Source organism: Chelonoidis abingdonii, chromosome 1 (genome assembly GCF_003597395.2).
Source record: "Chelonoidis abingdonii isolate Lonesome George chromosome 1, CheloAbing_2.0, whole genome shotgun sequence".
Lineage (NCBI taxonomy): Eukaryota > Metazoa > Chordata > Testudines > Testudinidae > Chelonoidis > Chelonoidis abingdonii.
Window position 1 is genome coordinate 271,179,185 of NC_133769.1, and position 22,024 is coordinate 271,201,208.

Below are 22,024 nucleotides of genomic sequence, written 5' to 3' on the forward strand. Positions count from 1 at the left end.
ATAAGGATTCAAATTACAGATGTTTGGTTAATTAAAAGAATAATTTATATATAGCATTTCCTGGAAAAAAAATTTAAGCTGCAAGGAAGTTTAAAAAAACAAAAACCCACTGCACATATACACCACACTTGAAACTTCTTACATTCAAACCTAAAAAAAAAAAAAAAACAAATTCAGGAGCTTCAGAAAAGGTTTTTCATTAATACTAGACATGAAAACTTTCCCATGTATTGTATTAGATCTCAATTATCCATTGCCAAAGAGCACTGATTCTTCACAGCACGAGCAACTGATGAAAGTTAAAATTGCAAGAGTACCATAAGTTATAAGCCTTGAATGTTCTTTACTGCACATCCCCCTTTTTAAAAAGGGTAGCTTTCTCCCTATGATTTTAGGTTGGGGTGGGCTTTGTTTAATTTAAAAAGGGGGCAAAGAATTGAGTGCCTCTCAGAGATGTATTGAGAGAGAACTAAGAAAGAGTTTAGTTTCTGATAGAGAAGCTTGAACACATCACACTGGCTCTGCCAGTACATCTCAGACCTGAAATGCTACAGTCCCTGGATATAGTTTCTGCCTCAGAAGCAACGTAAAGCAGGCGAAAGGATTTTATGCGCTAAGAAAATACAGGACCAGGTTAAGACTAAGTTTTCTTAGGTTCAAATTAGCATTTGGCCAGAAGTATTCCAGAACTAAAAGGACAGTACATTCTAATCTACTGTCTTACTCCCTTATATATCTCACCAACACAGTCTGTCCATCCTCAAAGATTTGGAATTTGTTTACAAAAGGATTGTTAGCAGTTCAACAGCTTAAATAGCCAAGTTTTCCCATTTCATGTAGTTTAAACAACAAAAGCCAAACAATTAGTTTCCCCTCATCAAGCAACTCTTTAAAGCACTTCTAAGTGTATCTTTAAAGCTGGTGAAGTAGAAAGATTTGATAGTCTATTTGATCAGTACGTCAGACTACTTGAAATGTCTTTTGAGTCTCCAGGGCAGCAATTCTGGATGAGAAGTGAAAGTCCACACAAGAATGACTAACTTACAGGAGGAAGCAAAAGATCAGAGATGCTCTATGTGCATCACCATCTTTTCCATAGGACACATGTATCTATACTGAAACTGCCATCTTACAGAAAAGCAGAAAGAGTCCTGTGGCACCTTATAGACTAAGTGGGTATTCATCCACGAAAGCTCATGCTCCAAAACGTCTGTTAGTCTACAAGGTGCCACAGAACTCTTTGCTGCTTTTACAGATCCAGACTAACACAGCTACCCCTCTGATAACAAAAATCTAGTGGTTGAGAAGAGATGGGGACAGGGTGACGCAGTGGTTCTCAGGCTGTGGCCCACAAAGCACTGCCAGAAAGCGTGCAGAGCTATTCCTGTCCCAATGGCTTAAGCTTCACTAACTGTAGCGCAGTCCAAGACTTCCAAGGGGCAAAGACTTATATATATTTTTAAGGCACATGCACCACCCCCTCGCAGTCATTTCAGGTCATCTCTCTAAAGCCTGCCTGGCTGCTTCACGACTCTTCCCACACCACCCAGGGATTTTTTTTTTTTTCCAGTTGAAACACAAGAATGATCAGGTTCAGACAATAAAATTAAAGTAGCAGTAAATATACATAGCTGGACAAAACCAAACTGCAAAAGTGACTGGGACAGTCGCTCTGTCTGTAGTCCATAGTTTTAAAGATTAGGAAACAAAGACTATAGATCCCTAGACCCAGGAAGATTACTCAGGGTTCAAATACAAAATGGGGTGGAGGGTAATAAATAATTAACTGCACTAGCAAGGTGAGTTTTTCAACTTCCTGCCCTTATGTTTTTTCCATATAACCAAGCTCTATAAATGTACCACAAGGAACTGCTATCTGATGAGGGGATGAGTGAGTGAGTGTGAGCATGACCGTCACAGACATAGTGGGTTAGATAAAAGGAGGAAAAATGAAGCTTGAAGAAAAACAAACAAACAAACAAACAACGTATGTTCGGAGGCCAAATGAAGTGGGGTTGTACAAAGAGAGGGACAAATACAAGGTAAAATTTTGTACTCGTTCTCTGGTTTGTCCTTTCCAGAATAATGAGTAGGGATAGTAGACAAGTGCAGGAGTGGGCCATATAGTCCTATTTCTGCATGTGAAATAGAAGAATGGACACCTCATTTTGGTTGGACTGGGGAGGTGGGTACGGGGACATATACCCTCCTCCCATCACCACCATCTCCCAACAGAAAGGCACCATCTCCTTTTCGTACACTACTACAGAAGGGTAGGGAAACCCACAAGAGCTCAATCACACACACATTCAACAAAATCTTTGCAAGTTAATATAATTCACTGGAAGAAAAGCTTCTGATGGTTTATAACAGCTGAACCAAGTGTGTACAGCTAATTTAGAAAGAGAGGCTACTGAACTGTCTTGTAAACACTACAAATACAAAGCTCTTTAACTTTGAAGGCACAGGAGAAGCCAGAAGATGTTTGTGCTAAAGAAGCAAATTAGAAGGGAAGAAATGGAAAAGTTACAGTCAGTTTTAATTAAAATGGATTTAAGACTCTGGCATTTATTGAAAACACCTTTTAACACTGGAAGAGGAAAGCTGTCATGCAGTTAGAGAACTGAAAAAGTAAGAAACCTTATTCAACTGTTTTAATTACACCTCTACCCTGATATAACGTGACCTGATATAACACGAATTTGGATATAATGCGGTAAAGCAGCGCTCCAGGGGGATGGGCCTGCGCCCTCCAGCAGATCAAAGCAAGTTCAATATATGAGGGGGGATTTGATAGATGCTTTCAACTATCTGAAAGGGGGTTCCAAAGAGAATGGATCTAGACTGTTCTCAGTGGTACCTGACGACAGAACAAGGAGTAGTGGTCTCTAGTTGCAGAGAGGGAGGTTTAGGTTGGATATTAGGAAAAACTTTTTCACTAGGAGGGTGGTGAAGCACTGGAATGGGTTACCTAGGGACGTGGTGGAATCTCCTTCCTCAGAGGTTTTTAAGGTCAGGCTTGACAAAGCCCTGGCTGGGATGATTTAGTTTGGAATTGGTCCTGCTGTGAGCAGGGGGTTGGACTAGATGACCTCCTGAGGTCCCTTCCAACCCTGATATTCTATAACGCGGTTTCACCTATTTTTTGGCTCCCGAGGACAGCATTATAATCGGGGTAAAGGTGTTTAATATATATTTTGACAGGAACTTCATCTTAGTTTTATAAAAATTAACTAATTCATTTACAAAGCTTCTATGTTAAACAAATCACAACTATCTTCCTCTTTTTCCTGTATTGAAAATACTAAGAGAATCAAACTCAAATTCTGTACTGAGTTTACATTTGGTGTATAGTTTGTCAGACTAAGTGCTTAAGTACACAGAGTTGTAATCTAACTCAGTGTTTTGCAGTTAATTGTTTTTAACACCCCACTCAAAGTAAGATTTAAGTCAAATTTGCTTCAACTTGAAGCAAAACCATGAAAAAAAAAAATAAAAAAAAAAAATAAAAACCACACTAAGAGCAGTTGGTTGAGCCTGTATTGATAGGACCAGAGTTTGGCAACTCTGTGCTAGCCGAGGTATCTATAAAACAAGTTTCAAGCACTTCTCCAACAAGTTACAATGTATTTAACAGGGCCTTGGACCAGAGCCACAAAGATAGAGGCTTGGTCTACACTACAAAGTTAGGTCTATGTAAGTTACCTTGCGTCAGCCTAGTTATGCCTGTGTCTACGCTCAAAATTTGTCTACCACTGATGTAACTACCCCATTACGGTAATACTGTTAGGGGAAGTCAGCCTGTCATGGTTGACACAGTGCAAATATACACACCGTGACCTAGGTTGACCCTAACAGTTCTCCAGCAGCTATCCCACAATGCCAGACACCGACCACAACTGTGAACTCCACTGCCCAGGGGTCACAGACACCAGGAGACACACACTACCTGTACAAAGCCCATATTTTTTAAAATGCCTTTTTCCAATTTCCCAGTTTGATAAACACACCTAGTAGTTCTTCCATGTTGCACATGAGTGCCCAATGGACTATGCTGACTACATGCTCCAGACGTGCTACTGCCTGGAGTAGACAGGAGCCACTGGATTTCTTGGGCCTGTGGGAAGAATAGTCTGTGCATGCACAGCTACAGAGCAGTTCTGGAAATATGGACATTGACAGACAGATTGCACAGGGGATGCAAGCAAAGGGGTATGACAGGGATCAGCAGCAGTGCTGTATGAAAGTGAAGGAACTGCAGCAGAGATACCAGAAGGCCAGTCAGGCCCAATAGTCGATTTGATGCTGAGCCACAGATCTGTTGCTTTTAATACAAGCTCCCTGACACACTTGGCAGAGACTCCATCAGCACCCTGCAGAGCACCATGGGTTCCTTTGAAGAGCCCAGGATGTAGACCCTCCTGTGAACAGCAAGGAGAAGATGGGAGACAGGGGGCATATGATCAATCAGGGAGGTCCAACCATGCAAAAAGCCAGGATCCATTCAAGACTCCAGCACAGTCTAGTCAGTTCTGGCAGCTAAGCCCTATGCAGGGGAAGAAACCTCAGGAAAAGTTTGTGAGTCTATTTACTGTTACCATGGTGGATACAAATCAATGATTTTAAAAAAAGATTTAAAAAAAAGATTTTTTTAATAAAATGCTTTGACAAAAAAAATATGTAAAGATATATCTTTGAGTTATAATGTCTCATCATGAAATAGGGATTACAAATTCTAATTCTATAGTATGAAACAATATATTCCTGTAATGTTCAAGAAACGTTTTGGAAACGAACTCATGGATTAGGGACCCAATCTTATGGAGTTAAAATTACAGTAACTCCCCACATAATGTCCTCTCACTTAACATTGTTTCGATCTTATGTCCCTGCTCAATTACAGAATATGCTCCATTTAAAGCTGTGCAATGCTTTGCTATAATGTTGTTTGGCTGCCTGCTTTGTTCACAGCTGGCAGCTCTCCACACCCCCCACACAGCACCTCCCACCCACCAGCAGACCCCAGAGATCAGCACCTTCACCCTCCCCCCACCCCTGACTCTGCCAGCAGCAAAACAGCTAGCTTGCGGCGTTCAGGAGGGAGGAAGCAAGGACTCGCACACAAGCTCCCCCTCCTCCCCTGCCTCCTGAAGCTGCAAGCGCAGCTGACTGCCCCAGGAAGAGGGAGGGGGTGTAGCAGGGTGCTGGTGCAAAGCACCTAATACCCCTGCTCCCAGCTCCAATCAAGGAATAGATTGGGGCTGGGAAACAGTCCGATGCTGGCTGGGGATGGCTCCACGCGCGGGCCTGAACTGAAGCAGCAGTTATAAGGGTTGGGAGCAGAAGAAAAGCGCAGCAGGGAAAGGTCAGACTCCTAGCTGTGGGCTGACGCAGGAAAAGAGGGAACTACCCTGTAAGCTTTATATATAGCTCAACATGGTGTGCGAAGAATTGTGTATGTGTAAATAAGCCAGGGCTGCTGCCATAACTGAAACCCTCTGCACTTATTGGGACAGCCACGCCTGGAACAGGGGCGTGACAGAGATACCTGTCACGGAGGAGTGAAGATGTGGTGTGTGAAGTAAGGTGGGGGAGAAGAGGGAAGGTTAAGGTGGGAGCTTGGGGGAAGGATGGCATGGGTGGGCAAGGCTGAGCCCTCGCCCACCCCTGGTGCTTGAGAATAGGGGAAGCTGCCACTGCTTCTTGCGCAATGTGCTTCTCCTAAGCTACAGTACCTTCAGTCTCCTTGCCTGCCTCATGTCTCCAGTGGCCTGTGTGGGGGTTAACGGCAGAGATCACCGTTCCCAACTAATAGTCTGTCCAGCAAAAAAAAAAAAAAAAAAAAAAAAAATCCCTGGAACCTAAACCCTCACATTTACATTAATTCTTATGGGGAAATTGGATTTGCTTAACATCGTTTCCCTTACAGTCACATTTTTCAGGAACATAACTACAATATTAAGTGAGGAGTTACTGTACAAGCATTAAAAAATGAATGGGACAAGCACTCTCTCTAGCTCATTTTCTTGCAAATATTCTCAATACTTGGTACCAGGGTGAAAACTTTACTGCCGAAGAAGAGGAATTGGCTAGGACATGAACATCCTGCAATCATCGCTCCATAATGCCAACTATAATAAACTTCAGAGCTAAGGGTGAACCATTCAAGAAGCATGTTTGCTGATGATTTTTTAAAGAAAAGTCACACCAGTGAACCGGTGGAAGTCACTTAAAACACTTGGATTCAGAGACTGTTGAAGTGATCTCACTTTTAACAGCAGTAGCTTCTTCTGCCAGTGTAAAAAGAATATTTTCTTCCTTTGGACTAATTCATTTCTAATTGAGAAACCATTTGGGACTTGAAAAAAAAAAGCAGGAATGCTTGTTTTTCTTTTCCAGATTATAAGCAAACAGGAAAATGAAGGTGAAGACAACTGGGTTAACTGCAGAAGCCAGTATTTTGAATTTCTCATGTTGACCTGGCTGACACAAATGAAATATTTTAAAAAAAACAAAAAACACAAAAAAAAACAAAACACTATTTTAGTTAAAAACAATTAACAAAAACAAACCTGATTTGAAAAAACTTTAATGTTTAACTAAATTAAAAATTCATATGCTTGTTTTGTTAGAATATTATAGGTTTGCTGTTGAAGGAAAAAAATCCAGAGTACATAACGTTGTTCTAGTTAAACAAAACAATTTAAATGTCTGTCTGGTGGTGGTCTCCTAATACAGCATGGCAAGAAAATCCTCCAAAAATTAATGATTAACCTGTTGAACTGGAGATAGTTCATCACCCAATGACTTCATGAGTATCTGCTTTAACTACCTTCGGTAAATGAATATAACCAAAACATTCATTCATTTTCTAATACAGCTGTAAAACTTATTTTGAAAACTTTTCAGATTAATCATTTAAAAAATGTATAGTGTGTGTCTTCTAAAAATGAAATCTATATCTCTCTCTCTAAGTTGTGAAGAATATGTATTAAGGTTCTAACAACCAATAAGAATGCACTTTTATGTAGAAATCCATGATTAAATCAAGTCTTCCTGACTAGTGATTTAAATCACTAATTTGATTTAAATGAAAACCACCCTGCCTGTTACAATGTTTAAATGTACAGATGAAGCCCAACCCCTACATAGCAGGGCATGAGTACTGATTTTTCATTAATGTACTCATACTAGAACAGGTAGCAGTACAACAAACAGAGGCAGAGTTGGTATTCACATTGCCTTCTGGCTAATTTTATGCGGGAAAGCAGGGCAGTTTGTTTATGTACACAAGGACAGCCCTTGAGAGATCTTGATAAAATCTTCACAGAGCTATACTGCAATGCTTTGCCAAAGGTTTCTAGGGATGGTAACCTTATTTCTTCCCCCACAATAACATGCCAATCTGCAATGACTTTAGGGTGACCAGATGAGAGGGAGAAAATATCAGGATATGGGGGTGAGGAGGAAGAAGAGAAGAGATTCGCCAGCAGAGCAAAAAAAAGGCAAGTGCTGCCAGCAGAGTGAAATATCGGGACAAATTGCGTCCCAACCAACACCTAAATATGGTGACGGTCCCAATTTTATTGGGATGTCTGGTCACCCTAAATGACTTTGGCTAGCACCATAGAAGTAAGAAGCCACAGGGCCATGTGGCTTCAGGATGCCAGTTGCAGCAGTGTTTTCTACATCTTTGTTACTCTTAAGAGCAAGATATGAGCTAAAATCACCACCACCTGTGGAAAATAGTATCAGTGGTCCGTGCCACTGCCCTACACTCATACCCCAAAATTTTATTGTTTTATTATTTTAAGAGCCATAATGTTATTGTACAGGGCGAGTTCAACCTACCAAAACCACATTCCGCTGTTATTCTGCACCTGCTGAGCTAGCACTTGACTCTTTCCTTGATGCCGTTGAGGTGGTCAGTGTGCAGCATCATGAGCCAGGGAAGCAAGGGGTAAGCTAGGTCGCCCATGATCACTGTAGCACTGTCAATACTGATATGCCAAATCCTCTGGTCAGGAAAGAACATCCCTGTTTGCAGCTTTCTCAACAGTCCTGCATTATTAAAGATGAGAGTATCGTGCACCTTCCCTGACCGGCCAAGACTGATGCTGGTGAAGCATCCCTGGTGATCCATCAGCACTTGTATATCCATAGAAAAGTAGCCCTTTCTGTTGACGCAGTCTGTGCAAGGTGAGCTGGTGCTAAAATAGGAATGTGTGCACTTTCTATCATCCCATCTCAGTTCAGGAATCCCACTGCTACAAATCCACCATCTCCTGTACATTACCAAAAAAGAGACACTCCTGTATAGCAGGCACAGGAAACTATTACTGGATCTACACACTTGCATGACAAGGGTCCCCACTGTGGATTTTCCAGATCGAAAATTATTTCCCACTAACTGGTAGAAATCCAGGGTGGCAAACTTCCAAAGAGCGATCGCCACTCACTTCTCAACTGCCAGTGCAGTTCTCAATCTGGTGTCCCTAAGCGGGATGGCAACAGCAAATCAGCACAGTCCCAGGAATATGGCATTGTGTCTGAAAGTTCTGCAGCCAATGCTTATCATCCAAAGCCTGCATTACAGTGCAATCCCACCAGTTAATGCCGGTTTCTCAGGGTCAGAAGCAGCTCTTCTCCACCTGCAGCTGATCTACAATGCCATCAGCAACCTTGAAGTGGTTTTCACTATGTCTCTCAGCAATTTACCCTCTATGAAACAGAACCTTAGCAGCAAAGGACATTACTTTCTATGGCTCTACAAATACTGGAGGATTGTCTGTCCTGTGTTTGCAACACTCATGTCAACAGTGCAGAGCTGTGTGAACTCCATGGTTCTTTCAGAGAGGACTGATAGCAAGAAGTGCTGTGCAGTTTTGCAGGGTTTTTTTTTTTAATAAAGGCATGAAGCTAAAGAAAGAGGAAGCTGCATGATAGGAACTTGACTCCTTGCTCCCAGTCACTCCCACACAACTTGTTTCTGTCCCATCATGCATTGACGAAGTTTCTCAAGAGACCATGCGCCAGACAATGGCAAGTTGCACACTGGAATACTTACCCATCGTGCATCAACACAGGCTCTCCTGGTAAGTACACACAGCACCAATTCAATGAACAAAAAATGCATGAGCAATACACTAACTGCAGCAGCTCTACACCAAGATAACTTGTGTCAACCAAGGTGTCTAGTAGAAATATGGCTTTAGGCACCACTGTAATCCACAAAACTCCTGCTTGGCTGTAAGCACCTAAACTCATTGGAGCCTCAATTTCTACCACAAGAGCTCCCTCTGGGCATGTACACTGCTATTGCCCCCCCTCAACCCCAGAGCAATCTGCAAACTGTGGAAAGATAGATTTAGAGTGCCTATCTCACATACAGGGCCTAATCCAATAGGCATACTCAGAGGCCCCCTACCAGATCAGGTCCCATTCAAAAACCTGGCTGGAGGAGATGGAGGCAGTACCCATGTTATAACTGAGCCCAGTGGTTAGAGCACTCACATGGGATATGGGAGATCCAAGTTAAATTTCCCCCTTTTTGGAAGTGGTGTTTGAAAACTGGATTTGTATGGACTTTGTAGCTTATAAACAAAAATCTTAATTATGGCAAGCTTCTGCCAATCTATAATGCATTTCACCTCTAATTACAGGTTTCCCTCCATTATCCTTGTTGACCTAATACCATCAGTTATACTATATGTCAACCTCTAGAGGAAGAAATTAAGGTCTCCAATGTTCTCCTGTTTTGCTTAGAATCCTATTTTAAGTATGTCAGTGACAGTCTAGTTTTTCATTATATGCCTCACTAGTTATATACTTAATATCATGAATATGTATCTTAAAGTATAAGAGATCTTTGTAAGAATTCACACTGCGCACTTCAATAAAGTTCTCATTAATGTAACCTATTAACTTGTTTTTTTTCTTATAAATTATTTTCACTGTGTCAGAAGATGCCTGCCCTTGGAAGCTCATAAGCTACTGTGGAGTTTCATGCTCCATTGGACAGGTACCAAATTATCTATGTTGCTCACGCTACCATTTATTCCTAAGAAATCCTCCACTTCTGGGCTTCCAAAGGGGGGATGGGAGGGAGAATCATAGAATATCAGGGTTGGAAGGGACCTCATCTAGTCCAACCCCCTGCTCAAAGCAGGACCAATCCCCAGATAGATTTTTACCTCAGTTCCCTAAATGGCCCCCTCAAGGATTGAACTCACAACCCTGAGTTTAGCAGGCCAATGCTCAAACCACTGTGCAATGCCTCCCCTCCTTATCTGTTCTAATTTGCTGCATCCAGTCCACACCCCTCCTTATTCACCCAGTTCCTGCAGACCTTCTGGACAAGAGAAGTCTCCTCTCCTGCATTCCTCCTAAGATACACAGTATGGCAGCTTTGTTGCCACCATCCTTAAGAGGTACTACACTGGAGAAGGCTCAATTCTGTGGAGTATTTCACATAATTGCTACTTGTTGTGCAACAAATGAGATATTATCCATTAGTTTTTATGCAGTACATAGAAGTGAGACAAATAACTTGGTTTTTCTTTTTGAAAACTAGCTTATACACAACACACAATCATTCCCCAATCCTGACTGGAGAGTCCAGAAGTCACAAGTCTCCTATGAGAAAAGTAACTCATTTAACACACACACACACACACACACACACACACACACACACAGTGCCTACTCCAATTTGGAAAGGAGAGGCGCCATGGCAGTCAGAGCTATCAGGAGAACCAAGCAGGCTCCTGAAGGAAGGGCACTGAAAGCTGAGGCCCATTTGAACATTATTACCACCAGTCCCTACCAGCCCACCCCGGAGGGCAGCAGCTGGCCGGGACTAGCCTGGCACAGACCAGAAAAACGTGCACAACCCTTACAGCTCCCTGGGGCAGGGAAGGGGCACCTAGCACAAGATCTCAGAGACGCTCCCAGACAAGGGCGGCGACGGGCTCGCTCAGCGCTGCTCTCCCGGGCTCCTGCCACAGCCCCTAACGCGTCCTCCGGGGGCTCCCGCCGACGCCCCCTTGGGCGCGGGGCTGAGCTCGGCTCCCGTGCATCCCCCGCGGGCGGCTCCGGGAGGGCGCTCGGGCCCGGCCGCTGCTAGCGCTGACCCGGCTCCCCGCTCACCTGCAGCGCAAGCAGGTATCGCTGCGGCTGCCGCCAGCTGCCCGCGACCACTTGGCGCAAGGACGCCGCCATCGTCGCTACCAGCCGGCCGCCTGGTTGCCCTTTCACCTCGGCGAGGGGGAGGGGTCAGCGATCCGCGCTCAACCAATCAGGATCGCCTCCCTCCCTCGCGCCAGGCAGGCACTCAGGCTGTGGGAAAGGGTTCCGAGAGCGCGCGCTGATCCTTTCCCGCCTCGTGTCCGTCATCCTCGTGCCTCGGAGGAGCCGGGCGCGCCGGGATTCCGCAGATTAGCCTCCGAGAACGCTGGGCTGCTGCGCGTGCCCGGCAGCCCAGAGGGGCCCCGCCCGCCCCCGCCGGTCAGTGCCACCTCGCTGAACCCGGCGCTCTGGCCATAGGCGCCGCGAGCGTGACTGGCCGCGCGCCGGGGTGACGCTGCACTTTCTTCCCTGGACTCGCGGTCTCTCACCTGGGCACCGAGGCCAGGCTCCGCGGGCGGCTACTGCAGCCGCGTCCCCAGCGCGGGGAGCCCGAGCCAGCCCGGGCGGTGACCCCAGCCTCCAGGCAGGCTTGGGAGTCGTGCTGCCAAGTGCACTGCCGAGGACCGCCCGGCTGTGAGGACATAAGGCAATGCACGTACAGGACCTCCGACCCACTGTCAACGCCGCAGGAGCTGCTGGCTTTCCACCCCCCGCCCCCAGCATCTCGGGACTGGGCTGGCGGTATTACCCATGGGTGCTGTTGCCCCTCCCAATGCACACTTTGTCCCCCACAGCCAGTAAGGTATGTTTTGTACACCCAACTCTGCTGGAGTGTCACCAGTCTGGCTGTTAGAGATTTTTCTAGCCTAAATAAGTTAATAGTATAAAACCCTTCACTCACCCCACTCTGGGAAGTGATAGTACCAGCCTACTCAGCACTGGTCAGGCCTCAGCTGGAGAATTAGCCAGGTTTGGTCGCCAATGGATAGAAACAGGGCCGGCTCCAGGGTTTTTGCTGCCCCAAGCAGGGGCGGGGGTGGGGAAAAACCCATGATCACGATCAGCTCTACCGCTGCTTCAGTCTTTGGTGGCAATTAGGCAGCAGGTCCTTCACTCCGAGAGGGAGTGAGGGACTTGCTGCCATAGAGTTCGAGGTGCAGCCCTCACTAGGGTGACCAGATGTCCCAATTTTGGGGTCTTTTTCTTATATAGGCTCCTATTATCCCCCACCCCCATCCTGATTTTTCACATTTGCTGTCTGGTCACCCTACCCCTCATTGTTGGCCACCCCAAGCATCTGCTTGCTGGGCTGATGCCTGGAGCTGGCCCTGGATAGAAAAATGTAGAGAAACTGGAAAGGATCCAGAGGTGAGAGGCAAAGACAATCAAAGGGATGGAACGCAAGTCATATCAGCAAAGACTGAAGGAACTGGGTATGTTTAGTTTGGAAAAGAGATTAAGGGGGGATATGATAGTGGTCTTCAAATACTGTAAAGGCTACCATAAAAAGCTGGAGAAAAGTTGTTTTCTTCTGCAATAGATGGCAGGACAAGAGGCAATGGGGTCAAACTGCAGCACAGCAGCTTTAAATTAAATCTCAGGAAGAAAACTTCCTAACTGTAAGAACAGTAGATCAATGGAACACACCGCTTAGAGAGGCCTTGTAAGCACCTTCAGTAAAAGTTTTCAAAAAAAGGCTGGATTGGATAGCCACCTGTTTTGGATGGTTTAGGCCAGTGATACTCAGACCTCAGTGGTTCAAGAGCCAAATTAGCGATCAATATTACCCAAAAGAGCCACAGTAGTGTAAAAGCAGCAAAGAATCCTGTGGCACCTTATAGACTAACAGACGTTTTGGAGCATGAACTTTCGTGGGTGAATACCCACTTTGTCGGATGCATCCAACGAAGTGGGTATTCACCCACGAAAGCTCATGCTCCAAAACGTCTGTTAGTCTACAAGGTGCCACAGGATTCTTTGCTGCTTTTACAGATCCAGACTAACACAGCTACCCCTCTGATACTTGACAGTAGTGTAAATTCATTGTTTCATTTACAATAGTACTATATATTCATATTTAAACAGTATGACAGGAAATATTTGGTTTTTATATTGATATAATTCTCACAGCAAAGTGAGTTAGTATTATTTTATCAACTACAATTAGCAAATAACATAGTAAAATCATCCCAATGGGTTAATAATTAGATCACACAGTGTTTTAATATGTGCTGCAAAGAGCCTCAGGAGACACATTAAAGAGCCACTTGCAGCTTGTGAGCCTGAGTCTGAGTATCACTGGCTTAGACACAACAAATCCTGCATCTTAGGAGTGGAGTAGACTCGATAACCCTTGCAGTCCCTTCTAACCCTATGGTTCTGTGATTCCATCATCACTGTACAGCATAGGCTATAGGGAAACAGGAAGGGAAATTTTCAAAGAGCCTCAGGTGGGGAGGGGAGTTCTGTAAAAGGTCTGGCTCCCCACATTTGTGCACTCAGACAGAATGGGAATTTCCAAAGTAGAATGGAAGTAATACTGATTCATTAATTAGAGGTATAAAAATAAGTCCAGTAATGGTAAAGTGTAGAGAGGATAACTGAGATGCATGTATTTACTCTTTCGCCTAATAAAAGAACAAGGGCATATTCAATAAATGTGAAAAGCAACTAATTTAAAACAAAAAAGAAGATACTTTGTGTGCATTATGAAATTAATCAATGGAATCTATGGCCACAAGATACTGCTAGTCCTAGAACAGCACAAAAATGGACATTCGTTCAGAAAATATGTATAGATACGTCATTATATTTAATAGGTCTAAAAAGCTTGGAACAGATTAAATGCTCATGCTTCTAGGTGCAAGCCAACCTCTAGTTGAGGGGGTTAAGGAAGAAACTTCCTTTATAATCAGATTATTGCATACTTTCACTTTCCTCTGACACATCTGCCACTGTTGGAGACAGATGTGATGGACCGATGGATATATATATATATTTCCTATGTACTAATCCTATAAATCCATAGTAAATTCTCTGTTTCTCTCAAATGTATGTAGAGTCAAGTCCTTCCTTTATGCTATCTTTTTTTCCAGAGTGCAGAGAGTCAAGAACAACCAATGAGGGGGTGCTGCTTGAATATCTTAACCTGTGTTTCCTCTGACAACTAACTTTTGAGCACTGACAGCAACTGTTGAGTACACTTGGGCCCTTCTGGAACTTCTTTTCGGACACTCAATTTCCAGACCGTGTCCCTGTCCCATGCCCTTGGAGTGCTCAGATATATTTGGGTTTAACCAGACACAACCTTTGTAAATTCCCTCCAGGATTAACTCCAGTTTGTGCCACTAAATGGATGCTCAAACACCTGTTTGCACCTACCGAGGATTTTAAAAACTTTGCCCTAGATTTATTAATTTTGTCAGCTCTTTTCTAATTTCTCATGGCAATAAATTTACTGAAATTGCACAGAGAAGATGCAGAATGGTGGACAGTAGAATACTAGTTTTGTCCCTGCTCCTTACTAAAAGACAGGGATGAGTTATGTGCCTCTTCCTCATATAAATTGACCAGTGAGAATAAAACTGACATTTCATTGTTGCTGTTACATGTTTTAAATTTATGTTATTAAAAATGCTTACTCAAACCATACAGATGTAAATAAGCTAATCACAAAAAAACTTTATTGTCTAAAAACATGTCATAATATATTTCATCCATCAGTGTCACAGATAGATACATTTAACAATAAAGATCCCACTAAAAATACCCTGGAAACAATCACTCCAATTTCTTCCACCCACTTTCCCTGGAAAGTCCAGAAAGTCACTGAATTAGACCAACCGAAGAGAGGTCTAGAGTAGATGTCCTTCACTTCAGGGTTTAAATGAGATATCTATTTTTATCTAAATCTCTACCACTGTATAACATCATAAAACTGTATAACAAAATTCTGAGACATAGATGTCAGTTCCTCCACAGTATATATTTAAAAAAGAGTCACATTACATCACACTGGTGTTTTCTTTTGCTCCACAGAAGGGGTTCTGTTTGCAGGCCCTCCTTTAAGCATAGGCAGCCTCCTACAGCGCCACATCAAAAGAGGCACCCCACAGTTGCAAAGGGAAACTGACTAGGATTACACAGAGGCATGGCTGCAAAGAGAAACTTTGCAACCAGCTGGGTGTATAAAGAACTTGATGCAGTAAGAAATTGACTAATGCAAGTCCTTTTTCTTCTGCAGCAAGGGCAGGAACACTTTACTTATGGAAGGGACAAGAGAGAAAGTGTAGGAGAATCCCAGTCAGTTCTATCTGTATTTGAAGCCTTTCTGCTTTTTAGAGTGATTTAACTTCGGCTTTCTGCCTATTTTTTTTTCTATTTTTTATTTATAAAATTTTATATCATAAGCTACAAGTATAGTCTTTCTCAAAAAGACTAACTGTACATAAATAAAAGAAAAAATACATAATTGACTAAAATTATACAGTTATTGCTGCCAAATTTACAAGAACAATAGGGGGTCAACTCTAGTAAAAACTTCCCACTCGTTAAAGGCATGAATTTTAAAAAGTACCATTCAAAGTCAAGGATATCAGATTTGTTTATAAAATCTAAATAAATAGTTTTAAAAATTACATTTCATAGACATGTCTGGTCTATTAAATATGTGTAATAGCAGATTTCGCTCAAGTTCATAAAAATCACTGGAAACAATATGTCCCAGATGTTGTTATGATGCTCACTCTAATATGGTAACACCTTGTAAAATAAAGAGAGCTGATGACTATATTACTGTAGAATGTCTCTTTAAACCAAAGCTCAGTGTTATAATGATTATTGTTTTGTTTTTGTTATTTACATGTCATGGATTTATAAACCTGCTAAAACTTCCTAAATAAATAGTTTTTTAACATTGTAAAATCTAAGGCCCTAATCCTGCAAAACACTTTAGCACATGTGTAACTCTACTCATGAGAACAGAATGAGTTACTCGGGCTATTCACGTTCATAAAGTTTAGCATGTTTGTAAATGTCTGCCAGAATAGGACCCATATCATTTTCTCAGTATGCCCACTGGTTGCAAAAAAACTCTGCAATTTTAGATATTATAAATTGACTTGCTTCTTCCTAATCAGAGAATTGGTGAGCTTTTGTCTTCAAACATAACCTTGAATTTACCCAGAAAAATTTAAGCTTCTGTAGCATGATTTAATGTTAAGTTACAACTCAGGGAAGGAAAATTCATAGTGTAATAGTAATCTTCATGTCTGTTCCTTATCTAACAAAGAAAACAGAATATGAGGTTTATAGGATGTAAAAACCATAACAGAAAAGTCTGTGCCTAAATGACTCAAAGCTAGAAGAAACTTTTTGTATGTGTTACATACTCTGTAATCCATGTTCCCTTCTATTGGCATTCTATTCAATGGTCTATGAGAGACAGGTTCAATCTTCCAGTCAGCCAATACATTTATCTATTAACTTATTTACAAGAGATCTGAAACAGCAACAAAGATGTAGGGCCAAATTCATCTAAATGCAACCTAGTAATTGGGCAATTCCTGGAATTTTCTGAACCAAATTCAGGGTGACATAAATGACGGTAGGATGTATATTACACATTGGATGTATGTTGGCCAGATTATAGGGTGACAAGACAGCAAGTGTGAAAAATCAAGACAGGGAGTGGAGCGGGTAATAGGAACCTATATGAGAAAAAGCCCCAAAAAACAGGGCTGTCCCTATAAAATTGGGACATCTGGTCACCCTACGCCAGAAAGAGATGTAAAGTGACACCATAGTGTAACTTGCACTAACCTAGATTCAGTGCATGTGCAAAATTAATGTAATTTATATGCCATGCCATGTTTGTCTCACAAAGATGAAGAACCAAGAGGGAGGTGCAAGATAATGCAAACTAACAGTACCAGGGCCAAATTCAGTTGTACCTTTTATACTAAGGCTGAATTTTGTCCCAATAATATACCAAATCAATATAAATTACGTTGTTTGGGTATTTTTTGCACACCCACACAAGTTATGCTATTTCACCATTTAAACCTACTTACATTCACTTTCCAACCAATGTCCCTTAGAGGCTAGATGCACCATTGCACTTTGGTGTTCCACACTGTTTAAACAATGCTAATTAGTTGTAAATTCAGTTTATTTGCTGGATAAACCAGCTTTATGGGTATTTTGCTTACCTGAAAGTTGCAAAGCAGCTGGAACACAGTGGTGCATCTGGTCCTAGATGTATAACGTACACCATCCATTTGTATCAGTGCTGAATTTGGCCCTAAACAATATATTCACCTATCATTGGAACCTCACATCACTGAAATATAATACTAAGATCTTTCTCATTAAACTTACTCATCCTTGAGCTTTTCATATTCAATTCCTTCCTTTCCTGCTTCCCTTCACCCCCGCCACATCATGCTATAAATAATCATTCTGTATAGTTCAGTGCTGATGTCTCTAAATCAGTACCACTCTTTTTTCGGTTATTGTTATATAAAAGATCTAGGACCATATTCAGACCTCATGTAAGTGAGAACTCTGTGAACTACATGTGCAGTTGCAACTGCTTGCACAAGGTCTGAACTTAGACGGTACACTGCAATAAAAAGACCTCCAGCATGGCTGTGGCTGACTCAGGGTGCAGGACTAAAAATTGCAGAGTAGATGTTTGGGCTGGGGCTGGAGTCTGGGCTCCAAGACCCACACACACACACCGGCAACCCGAGCCCTGCAAGTCTGAATCAATTGACCGGGCTCTAAGATTCAGTGCTACAGATTTTTTTATTGCAGAGTAGATGTACCCAAAGACTCCTCTCTTCTTTCTTTCACTTACTTTCTCTTTGAGGCGCCCATTCAGCAAAGCACTTAAGCATGTGCTTTATACTTTAAAGTGTGTAGCTGAATTGGGGCCTGAATGTAATGGGCCTGATTTTGATGTTATACCTATTTTAAACCAGTTTGACTCCACTGATTTCACAGGAATGGTCATACCTATGGCCCATCTAGTTCAATATCCTTTCTCAGACAGTTGCTAGTGCCGGATGCTTCGGAGGAAGGCACAAGAAACTCTGTAGTACATCATTTTGAAATAAACTGCCCATAGGGGAAGTTTCTTCAAACCCTCATCACAGTTAGAGGTTGGTTCGTGCCCTGACACATTTATATAGACAGCAAGAACATCCATAAGTACATAGAGATAGGATATCACTATCCCAATTTATAAGGGATATAAATTGTCATACTTCAGGTCATACATCATCTGCTGACATCAATGGGAATAAACAGCCTTGATTCAGCAATGCTCTTAAACCTGTGCTTGAGTGTTTTGCTGAAGAGGGATGGCATTACTCATGCACTTAAAGTTAAGTATGTGCATAAGTGTTTTCCTGAACTGGGGTCTAAATGAGGGAAGGATTTGGCCCAAAGTTCCCTGCTCAAGATTATACAACGAGTAAGGAAAGAGTGGGGCATAACCTCTTGAATCCAGTGCCCTCATGCTATTATTCTTGGCTACAATGCCTCTTTAGACAATCTGACTAACATAATCCTCAGAAAAATCAGGAAAACAAAAACAGGATTTCTAGTTTATAAAGATAAAGCTGTAACTAGAGCAGATAACAGTTACCTGAAAAAATGCTGGCCATGTATGCTTAGTGATTGTTGCTTAATTTGTTTAAACTGAAAAAGCCTATTTCTACAGTGGAATACAAATTAGGGTAACTATGTTGTGACGGAGTATTGAATGTTTAAGATGAAAGGTTTTCTTTACAAAAGTCCCGTCATCACTTGACTAGAGAAATATAAAATCCCACTTAAACAAAATATTGTTTTTGGTTTTCCATATGAACAAAAGACCTTTTAATCTCTTTTTAATATTGTATGGCACAGATTTTTAACCACCTCACAGTCAAAACAATTACCATATATTCAAATGTGTAATTAGAGAAGGAAGAGATTGATATTTTAAAAATAATGAAATATGTAATTATATTTATATCAGATCAAAACAAAGACTTATAGATTTTATTTAATTACTTACTATGGGTGTGCCTAACAGACACAATCTACCCCTTTACATTTATTTCTATTTTATTCTCTTATGAGTGGAGATGCACACAGCTGGAATATCTGATCAGAACCTCTCAGACCTGGTGAAGTTCAAATCAGAAGCGGTTCAGGCAGGCAACAGGATGTACAGGTTATTGTATTAGATGAATATGTAGTGATTATTTATATTTTATCTACACAGATATAATTATAAATCTTTACTTATATTGTATTTGAGAACTGAAGTTATTTCACAATGAACATTTTCTAAAGGCCATCATGGGAATGCTTATTTCATTCTGCCTAGAAGAATAATAGCATGCCTTAGGATCCAATCCTAGAAATCCCTACTCATTTGAGTAGATTTTATTAATGTAAGTTGTTCCAGTGAAACAAATGGGATTACTGTGTGACTAAGGCCTCTGACAGGGTAAGAATTTGTTGGATCATGCGCTTAGTTAATACAAGAGGGAAGGAAATCAATTTCCTAGTTCGGTATAACTAGCCTGTGTTTAAGTAAATATATCCAGAACCATTATTCATTCCTTTCATAGTAGAATTGAAAACCAACATTTGAAGTTTGGGAAAATTGTCTTAATAAGGATTATTTTAAATGTTGGAAGTTTAAAGGCAAGAATTTAATTACCAGGAAACCAGATCAAAGCCAATATTCTAAATTGGCATTTTTAAATGAGTTAACAACGAAGATGCAGTTTCATAAAAGAAAGTAAATATGCAAATTGTCCCAATGTTCCCCACCCAGAGAGATAAAAAGACTCTTGCTATATGTCTGAGTCACATTTGTAACAAGTTAGCATGTCAGACCTGGCACATACACATGCACAGAAAGAAAGAGAAAGACAAAGAGGAAATTGCTTTTATCCTCCAAAATGAGATAATAATTTCTAATTTATTATTTCCTAACTAATATTTCTTTGTATTTATCTATCTAATCAAGATTTTCACAGGTTCACATATCCTTAGCAAAGTAATATGTACTGCAATTGAAAGTCTGATTTTTAAAGGGGCATCAGTCAGCTTACCATTTTGAAGGTGCAAATGCTAGTATTTAGACATCTAAACAGGTAGCTGCATCTGCAAGTAAAGCAGACATCTCAATGCTATAATTTGTACCTACAATTAACTGTGCATGAAAAATTACATGTGAAAAAGCAAGTTATCTCCATCAAATTAGGCCCTAAATGTTAGGCATACTACTAGATCAGATTATGTAATTTACAATCTGTCTTGCACTGCGGCAGAGCTGCACCACTCTATGGGGCTCTCTAGGAAGGATTGTGCCTCTTCTCTCCTCCTTTTAGGATGGTGTGTGCCCCTGAAGACAGTAAGAGGGGACAGTGAGCACTGGGTAGCTTTCCTAAACAAAGCACCCCCTTCTCTACTGAACTCAGTGAGAGCTGAAGACACTCGGCACTTCTCAGGAGGAACTCAGCATGTTGGAGGATCAGCATGTTGCAGTTTTCTTTTTTTACATACATGGCCCAGATCCTCAAAGGTATTTAGGTGCCTAATTCCCAATGGTAGTCAGGGGCCTACTAACTTTGAGGATCTGGGCCTATATCCTTAATGCTTCTTTAGTGCCTCATTCATACACAATGCCTATTTACTTGTGTTAAAATATGTTGCCTGATTTCTCTTCAGAAATTGTGGACTCTGGTAGACCAGTGAATAAGAGAAACAATAAGCAGCCTCTACTGGGACAGTTAATCCTTTTTATTGTATAATAATTAGATAGTCCCTTACTGTTGGTAGATGACTACTTTTGATGTGTCCAGTACGATGAAAGCCACTGGATAAAATGTAAAAGATTATAGTAGCTAAACATTTTTGGCACCTAATTAATTTAATTAGGACCACTGGACCTACTTGAGGCTTTGTTAAAGTGACTATATTAAATGAAACTCTTCAGCTGTGAGGTATTTTTACCCTCTTTCAGTTTTTTCTTTTGATTCCAGAAGAAGGTGGGTTATGTATTGATTTTGCTATTCCATCAATGTCAGGATTTTTTTTAACTGATCTTACTTTGTTTCCCTTTAATATTGACATTTCAGATGAATACATGTAGATGCTGACTGAAAGGCGATATCAGTATCTGATTACATTTCCCCCTCTCCACCTGTATTCTGAAATAAAAGTGCTGCTTTTTTTCCTGGTAGCAATACATTTAATGGGCAATGTTGTAGTGGATTAAAAATATAATTTTGATATAAAAGAACTGAAGATTTGTGGGCTTTCAATGCATTACTATTTGAGAAGTGATACTCTAATGTTCTGTAATAATGAAGACTTCAGGTTCACTCCTTACAAAAAAAGGAGCTCATTATTCTTTAGTAATGGTCCAAAACACTACAACTTATAATAGTAATATTGTAGTGTTAGGGGCTATTCCATTACCATAGAATACCCCTGTGTGGTTACAGGAGTATTCTGCCCTCAGATTCTCTTCACTGATGTCCAATTTGACAGCTAAGTTGGTCCTTAGTGAATTTTTTGTACATGGAGCTATGCTCACAACTTCAGTTAACAATAACATGTTGCTATGGGAGCTCTGTATGTGTAACTCCTTGCTCACTATGCTGAAAATAGTGCTGGAAGGCAAACATAACCCTCTCTGGTGTTAGTCTAATTGTTAAGTAGAATTGTAATATGGTATTCTATAAATACTAACCACAAAAGGCACATAACATGAATAAGGATACTCACCAGCAGCGATTGAGGTGCTGCTTTTACATTCCTTTAAACGGAAATCACATCCATAGCCGTGAGACTAATTATTTTGGAACCTAAGGGAAATGCAGCCTAT

The 22,024-nt window shown here is 41.4% G+C and overlaps 1 protein-coding gene across 1 annotated transcript in view; it reads right to left on the reverse strand.

The window, feature by feature from the left end:
* The window catches only part of PCCA (propionyl-CoA carboxylase subunit alpha), a 477,837-nt gene extending 466,587 nt beyond the window's left edge, over window positions 1-11,250 (reverse strand). The window contains exon 1 of the mRNA XM_075061511.1: window positions 11,149-11,250. Within this exon, the coding sequence (XP_074917612.1) occupies window positions 11,149-11,220 (72 nt within the window). The 5' untranslated portion in view covers window positions 11,221-11,250. The remainder of the gene's footprint in view (window positions 1-11,148) is intronic.
* Between the last annotated feature and the right edge of the window lie 10,774 nt (window positions 11,251-22,024).